At 37.4% G+C, this 7,905-nt stretch overlaps 1 protein-coding gene across 1 annotated transcript; it reads left to right on the top strand.

The window, feature by feature from the left end:
• The first annotated feature begins 912 nt into the window (after positions 1–912).
• On the top strand, positions 913–6,766 carry LOC136201444 (calcium-transporting ATPase 1-like). Its single transcript, XM_065992103.1, has 7 exons — positions 913–1,368; positions 2,566–2,620; positions 2,711–4,662; positions 4,884–5,042; positions 5,565–5,736; positions 5,827–6,125; positions 6,236–6,766. The coding sequence occupies exons 1-7, from the start codon at positions 1,192–1,194 to the stop codon at positions 6,482–6,484; spliced, it is 3,063 nt and encodes a 1,020-aa protein (XP_065848175.1). The 5' UTR covers positions 913–1,191; the 3' UTR covers positions 6,485–6,766.
• The last annotated feature ends 1,139 nt before the right edge of the window (positions 6,767–7,905 follow it).

Below are 7,905 nucleotides of genomic sequence, written 5' to 3'. Positions count from 1 at the left end.
GACGTGGGGCTATCACGTCCGACCACAAGGTGAGGCGTGATAGGCACACGCCCGCATGTCGGGAGAACAAAAAAAATAGCTAGTCCGCTATTGAATTAAATCCGTAAATACCTGTTACGTAAAAAAATTAGTCCACTGTTGAATTAAACCCGTAAAAAAATTAGTCCGCTATTGAATTTAACCCGTAAATACCTGAATTAACAAAATAAAAATTTAACTAAAATTAACAAAATAAAGATTTAGTTAAACTAAATTAAACAAAATAAAATTTACAACAACTAAAATTTACAACATAAAAATTTAGTTAAACTAAATTAAACAAACTAAAAATTACAAAAAATTAATTAAATTAATTAAAACCCCTCGGGCGTATGAACATCACGCCCGAACCATAGGTCGGGCGTGATAGCCTCACGCTCGAACCACAGGTCGGGCGTGATATTCATACGCCGGAACCGTAAGTCGGGCGTGATGTTCATACGCCCGACTGCGACTCCGGTATTTTTAAAAAATCACCCACAGATTCAATTTTTAAGTTTAAATAAAAAAAAAACGGTAAATCTTATTATTTTCGCTTTCCCTTTACGGTTGTTGTTACACTCCATGTTTTGGTTCACAAATTAGTCCGGATTTGATCAAAGAGTGTGTAGAGTATTTGAGAGGTTTTGTGTTTTTTTAAATTTTAGGTAAAGAGTAGTTTGGTTTTTCATGGAGCTAGGGTGGGAATTCATGGCTGGGTTTAGTAATCCACAAAATATTTAATAAAATTGTCTGATCAATTAAAATATATTCGGAAAGCGCGTCCGAATCCCAACCCACACATGCCGAAAGAGGAATGGCAATTGCATATCTTCCCGAACTGGTCCACCCAGTCAACCGGTCATACCTAAACTTTGACTTTCCTTAGTACAGTATGGTATTCTGCCCTGGAGATGAGATCTGCATCTCTTCTTCTTCTTCTTCTTTTCCTATTTCAAATTTCAAACTCTTTCTCTCTGAAAGGTCAATCATAGTATTTTACTTTCTTTCTTTATTCAAACAGTGAAAGTTAAGTGCCCACTGGAATATAGCTTTGCTTGAGAATTTTATAATCCTTGCTTCTTGTTGAATTTTGTATTTTGAAAATAGAATTTCTCTATTTTATTCGGAAGGTAGATTGCACTACTGGTTTGGCATTGGAAATCTTATGTGATGGAGAACTATCTGAATGAAAACTTTGGGGATGTGAAGCCTAAGAACTCATCGGAGGAGGCGTTGCAGAGATGGAGGAAGCTTTGTTGGTTAGTCAAGAATCGGAAACGAAGGTTCCGTTTCACTGCTAATCTCTCTAAACGTTTTGAGGCTGAGGCTATTCGTCGATCTAATCAGGTCCTTTTCTCTTCTCTCTCTCTCTCCCTCTCCGTTTTAAGTTTTCATTTCAGGACTCGAGTTAGACCCAGTCCTACTCCGTTTCCCTTTTCGTCAACGTTGACCATTTCAACTTGCTTCTTCATTTCGTTTCCTCCTTTTCTTTATGCAAATAAATAATTAGGTCTTTTTCTTTTATATTTCTTTTTACTTGATTTTCAATGATCCTTGGTTCTATGAGTTCCAGCTAATTAATGTTCTTCTGTTTGCATTGATTTTTTTGTGTCATCAACTAATAAAGCAAGTTTATTAGTATATATATTTAAGTTAGTGATACATTAACCAAACTTTTATAAGCTATATGTAGATGATTCCAAAATTGGAATTGAATTACAAGGCTTCAAAGGTGCATAATTGTTGGCATGGTCCTTTGGAAGCTCTTGTAGTTGATGCTCAGTTCAGTTTTTGTGATTTTTCCTGCAGATTTTTCCGGCTTAATGCATATTTACACTTTGAACTTGGCACGTTAAAGACAAAATCAACGATTTTGTGTGTGCTATAGGTTTTTAAAGCCAACTATAGATGTGCCATAGGTTTTTACTATAGGTGTGCGATAGGTTTTTACTTAGGCGTGTGATTGGTTATTTTAAAAGTTCAGTTTTGCCATTAGGCAAAACTTGCCAAGTTTAGGTGTGTATATATGCATTAAGCCGATTTTTTCTTTCCAAATGTAGTCACATTTTTCAGATGTCAAGCATACTATTATGATTGTAGAGATGTAAGATACATGATGCGCTGAAATGAGCTTTGTGGTGAATTTATGCTAGCGATTTTGTTTTGTTGGGATAGCTATTTCTTCTTGCGAAGAGATAGAGTACTATCTGGAAGTGGCTTACCTCCGGAGGTTTGTGCTTGAACTTGGCCGGCCTCTGAGAAAGGAATATAACATTGCTTCTTAAGGGAATAAAAGCGGCTATATCAATAAAAAAAATTACTTCATGTTTTTTAACACAATTTTTCTCCACTGCCTACTAAATTAAAACTTGTAGCCTATTAATTGTCTCTGGACTGGCCTTGGAAAATATTTTGTTACACAGTTATGGACAAAGGTTCAATTGAAATTTCATTGAAGTATTAAGTCTATCAAAAGAACATAAACTGTCTTTTAGGCAAAAATTATGTCCTCCCAATGTCATGTTTTTAGTCTTCTCGTGGCAGGAGAAGCTTAGAGTTGCAGTTTTGGTCTCTAAAGCTGCTCTTCAGTTCATCCATTGTAAGGATTTTTTGCTTTACTACAGCTCCAACTTTTGAGCTGATGCAGTTTTTCCTTCCATGCTTACTTCTTTTTCTTAAATGACTGCAGGTCTAAATTTGTCCAGTGACTATACTGTGCCTGAGGAGGTTACGACTGCTGGTTTTAAAATTTGTGCTGATGAATTGGAATCAATTGTCGAAGGCCATGACGTTAAGAAACTGGCCATTCACGGTGGAGTAGAGGGTATAGCTAACAAGCTCTCCACATCAGTTGCTAACGGAATATCTGTTTCTGAGGATCTACTGAATAGAAGAAAAGATATTTATGGAATAAACAAATTCACTGAGAGCCCTGTTCGGGGATTCTGGGTTTTTGTTTGGGAAGCTCTTCAAGATATGACTCTTATGATACTTGGATTCTGTGCACTTGTGTCCCTCATTGTTGGTATAACCATGGAAGGATGGCCAAAAGGTGCCCATGATGGACTTGGAATAGTTGCAAGTATTCTGCTTGTTGTGTTTGTCACTGCCACAAGCGATTATAAGCAGTCTTTGCAGTTCAAAGATTTGGACAAGGAAAAGAAAAAGATATCAGTTCATGTTACAAGAAATGGCTTGAGGCAGAAAATCTCGATTTATGATTTACTACCTGGTGATATTGTGCATCTGTCCATTGGAGACCAGGTCCCAGCTGATGGACTTTTTGTTTCAGGATTTTCTTTGTTAATAAATGAATCCAGTTTAACAGGAGAGAGTGAACCAGTTCATGTGACTGCTTCAAATCCTTTTCTTCTTTCTGGGACCAAAATTCAGGATGGATCATGCAAAATGCTCATTACTACTGTTGGAATGAGAACACAGTGGGGTAAACTCATGGCTACTCTCAGTGAAGGAGGTGATGATGAAACACCATTGCAAGTCAAACTGAATGGTGTGGCAACTGTCATTGGAAAGATAGGTTTGTTTTTTGCTGTTGTGACATTTGCTGTTCTGGTGGAAGGATTATTTAGACGTAAGCTTCAAGAAGGAAGTCATTTGATCTGGTCAGGTGATGATGCTAGGGAAATATTGGAATTTTTTGCCATTGCTGTTACAATTGTTGTGGTTGCAGTTCCTGAGGGGCTTCCCTTGGCTGTCACGTTAAGCCTTGCTTTTGCCATGAAGAAGATGATGAATGATAAGGCGCTTGTTAGAAATTTGGCTGCTTGTGAGACCATGGGATCGGCCACAACTATCTGCAGTGACAAAACTGGGACACTAACAACTAATCACATGACTGTTGTAAAGGCATGTATTGCGGGGGAGATCCAGGAAGTGAACAGCTCCAAGAGTACTCTTAGTTTTGGATCTTCGATCCCTGATTTTGCAATGAAAATTTTACGTGAATCGATATTTAATAACACGGGGGGAGAAGTTGTTACAAACAAAGACAACAATATTGAGATACTTGGTTCACCCACTGAAACTGCTCTTTTGGAGCTGGGTCTGTTACTTGGAGGAAATTTCCAAGTAGAAAGAGAAAAATCAAAAATTGTGAAAGTTGAACCATTCAATTCTACAAAGAAACGAATGGCTGTGGTTTTGGAGCTCCCAGAGGGAGGTTTTCGTACTCACTGTAAGGGAGCCTCTGAAATAATTTTATCAGCATGTGACAAATTTGTAGATAAAAACGGTGAGGTTGTTCCCCTTGACCAAGTGTCTATGAATCATTTGACGAATATAATTGAAGAATTTGCTGGTGAAGCTCTTCGAACGCTTTGCCTTGCTTATTTGGATATGGGCAACGGATTTTCTGCTGAAAGCCCTATTCCTTCCAAGGGGTACACTTGCATTGGTATTGTGGGTATAAAAGATCCTGTACGCCCTGGTGTGAAGGAGTCTGTTGCAATTTGTAGAGCAGCTGGAATTGTTGTTAGGATGGTGACAGGGGACAACATAACCACTGCTAAGGCTATTGCTAGAGAATGTGGAATTTTGACTGATATGGGCATAGCGATAGAAGGACCAGAATTCCGAGAGAAGACTGAGGACGAATTGCGTGAACTTATTCCGAAAATTCAGGTGCAGAGTTCTTTTCTCTTTCATCCTTGTTTATCTGTGCACCTTATTTATTAAGCCTCATTTTACTCCATTTTTATGCCTACTTATGCTTTTCCATGTTGACCATTAACAATCTTTGAACAATAACTGTAATTCAAATTTTATTGCGACTGGTTTATATATTAATTTGAGTTGTGAAACTAAGCTTGTTAAATGATTATGGAATTTCTCAAATTTTGCAGGTTATGGCCCGTTCTTCACCCCTAGATAAACACATGCTTGTGAAAACCCTACGAACAACTCTAGGGGAAGTTGTTGCTGTGACTGGTGATGGTACAAATGATGCTCCAGCACTTCATGAAGCAGATATAGGGTTGGCAATGGGCATCGCAGGAACTGAGGTTTGCTCTTATCAATCTGTCTACATGCATGGAATTGTCTTAGTAGTTGCAAGTAAGCAGAGTATAAAATGAAATTATAATTGTGTATAGCTGCATGTCCTAAGATTAATCTTGGGTTGAAATTAAAAGACTTCATTTTGGCTGCAAAAGGTTTAGCAAGTGAAAGAAGATATTGCCATTTCTTTTTGTGAGCCCATAAAATGTTCTATACGAAGAATAAGGGATCTGTATGAGGACTGCCCTCAAAATTTTGGTGCTAGAAGTTAGAAAGATGCTTGTTATTTATTGTTGGTTGTTGTTTAGAGGTTTTCCATGTATAAGTAAAATAAATATAGAAATTTTATGGCTTAATCTCACCATGACATTTGTTGCATACTAGCTTTGGGATCCATGTTAAATGGATTAGACCATTCATCTTAGTTCTTATCCTCAGATTATTTCATGTGTAATGCCTATCATCATTCAGAAATTGTTCTGAACCTATAAATCATGTAAAATGAAGAATATGTCATTGTTCTGCAGGTAGCAAAGGAAAGTGCTGATGTCATAATTCTGGATGACAACTTTTCCACAATTGCAACTGTAGCAAAATGGGGACGTTCAGTTTATATAAACATTCAAAAGTTTGTTCAGTTTCAACTGACAGTTAATGTGGTTGCTCTGATTGTTAACTTTTCTTCGGCCTGTTTGACCGGTATGCCAGCCAGATTTCCGTAACTTCTCTTTCTGGTTTTGTTTCGCTATGCACAATTCTTCATAATCTTCTGCTCTGATGTTATCACAGGTAATGCTCCCCTAACTGCTGTTCAACTTCTCTGGGTGAATATGATCATGGATACTCTTGGAGCACTTGCACTAGCCACAGAACCTCCAACTGATGACTTGATGAAAAGATTACCAGTTGGAAGGAAAGGAAACTTCATTAGTAATGTGATGTGGAGGAATATTCTGGGGCAGTCTATGTATCAGTTTGTGATCATATGGTACCTTCAGACTAGAGGAAAAGCATTTTTTCATCTTGATGGCCCGGATTCGGATTTAATACTTAACACAATTATCTTCAACTCGTTCGTCTTTTGTCAGGTAATGCCATCACTATATTGGAATCCAACTGAACCATGCTTTTCTCTTGTACTTTAGACCAAACACCTCTGCTGGCAGTGAATTTTTTTTACCTGGTGTGTTTTGTGCAGGTTTTCAACGAGGTCAGCTCTAGAGAGATGGAAAAGATCAATGTCTTCAAAGGCATACTTAAGAACTACGTGTTTATAGTAGTTCTGGCATGCACTGTTATCTTTCAAATTATAATTGTTGAGTTCCTTGGTACATTTGCAAACACGTCTCCTCTCACTTGGCAGCAGTGGTTTGTTACCATGTTCCTTGGATTCCTCGGCATGCCGATTGCTGCTGCCTTAAAGATGATACCAGTGGCATCAAACTGATACTTGAGCTAACTCATTAGGTACTTTCATCGTCATTCATACGACGACACTAATGGGATTTTTTGTACTTTGCCCACACCATTCTTTATTGTGAATCTCTTTAATCACCAGCGTAGGAAAAAAAGAAAATTAACGCTTTTAAAGTTGAAAAGCTGGCTAAATTTGAGGCTACATATGGATTATTCTGCTCACAAATGATGTTGATTAGAAGCACAAAAATCTCAAATACTTGAAAATTTGGTATGATAACTTGTTAATAAAATCAAGGCCTGATTCCAAGCACATGAATGGTAGATTAGATTGTGGATGAAATCTCAAAATATAGAAGAAGCTAATGAATATGAGTATACCAACTATACTCCTCTCCCAGTTGTGTAATCAGAGGCAAGGGCCAAGTTTCTCGCCTGGGATTTTCTTTGGAGGAGACGAGTGTAGCCTCTGTTCCTCCGCCCCTGGTAGTTCAACTTAAATTACTTTATCCAAAAAAAATTGTTGCAAATTCATATTTATATAAACTAAAAAATGAGGTGGTTATAAAATAATTATGGAATCTAATTAGCTTTTTTAGACGTATAGTTAGTTGTGCGGCACTTGATAAATCTTTACTTTAGTGGTTAATTTTTCACTTATAAACTAGAAAAGGTAATATAATTAAAGGGTTAATTACAAAAATGGGTCAAATGGGAGACCTATTTACATATTTAATCCATTTACTCAACCTACTACATATCTAGACTGATTTTGTGTGACTTTCCCATAATACCCTCAATATTTACGCGCGTCTCGTCTCCTCCCGTCTAACTTCATAGATTCCATATTATGCGAAGCCTGCGAAGCTAATGTTTGGGTTTATATGCGAAGCCTGCGAAGCTAATGTTTGGTTTACTTGATGAATCTACACGCAATATGCGAAGCCTGTGAAGCTAATATTTGGTTTACTTGATGAATTTCATTAGCATATGCGAAGCCTGCGAAGCTAAAGTTTGGTTTACTTGATGAATTTAGTTCGCATATGCGACGTCTGGATGTGTTTTGAAGCTAATTCGCGAAGTGGTATATAACAAAAAATGGCAAACAACAGCGAATTCTAACATTAAAATCATAACATTATCAAAATTTACAACAAGATTGCTACAATAACAACATTAAAATCACAACAATATCAAAATTCACAACAAGATTGCCACAATAAACTCCTAACAAAGCACATTCACTCCTAAAATGGTTGGTTAGTAGAGATTGTGTCAATAATCCGGTACCAATTTTGAATCGGATGAGTAATCTTGGTGTGCACCGTGAGACACATCCATCCCAAAAGGTCTGAACTTTCAGACTTTTTGGGATGAGAAATGGAAGTCCAGACCTTTTGGGATGGATGTGTCCCATGGTGCACACCAAGATTACTCATCCGCTTCAAAATT

The sequence above is a fragment of the Euphorbia lathyris genome, chromosome 7, assembly GCF_963576675.1.
Source record: "Euphorbia lathyris chromosome 7, ddEupLath1.1, whole genome shotgun sequence".
NCBI classification, from domain to species: Eukaryota; Viridiplantae; Streptophyta; class Magnoliopsida; order Malpighiales; family Euphorbiaceae; genus Euphorbia; species Euphorbia lathyris.
The sequence above is the reverse complement of the archived record's forward strand: the minus strand, read 5'-3'. Positions and strand labels throughout refer to the sequence as shown.

Bases quoted from the DNA above. Each gene is read 5' to 3' on its own strand.
- LOC136201444 (XM_065992103.1), top strand. From the start codon at position 1,192: ATGGAGAACTATCTGAATGAAAACTTTGGGGATGTGAAGCCTAAGAAC. The intron at 1,369-2,565 runs GTCCTTTTCTCT...TTCTCGTGGCAG, and splicing joins CTATTCGTCGATCTAATCAG to GAGAAGCTTAGAGTTGCAGT. The intron at 2,621-2,710 runs GTAAGGATTTTT...AAATGACTGCAG, and splicing joins TGCTCTTCAGTTCATCCATT to GTCTAAATTTGTCCAGTGAC.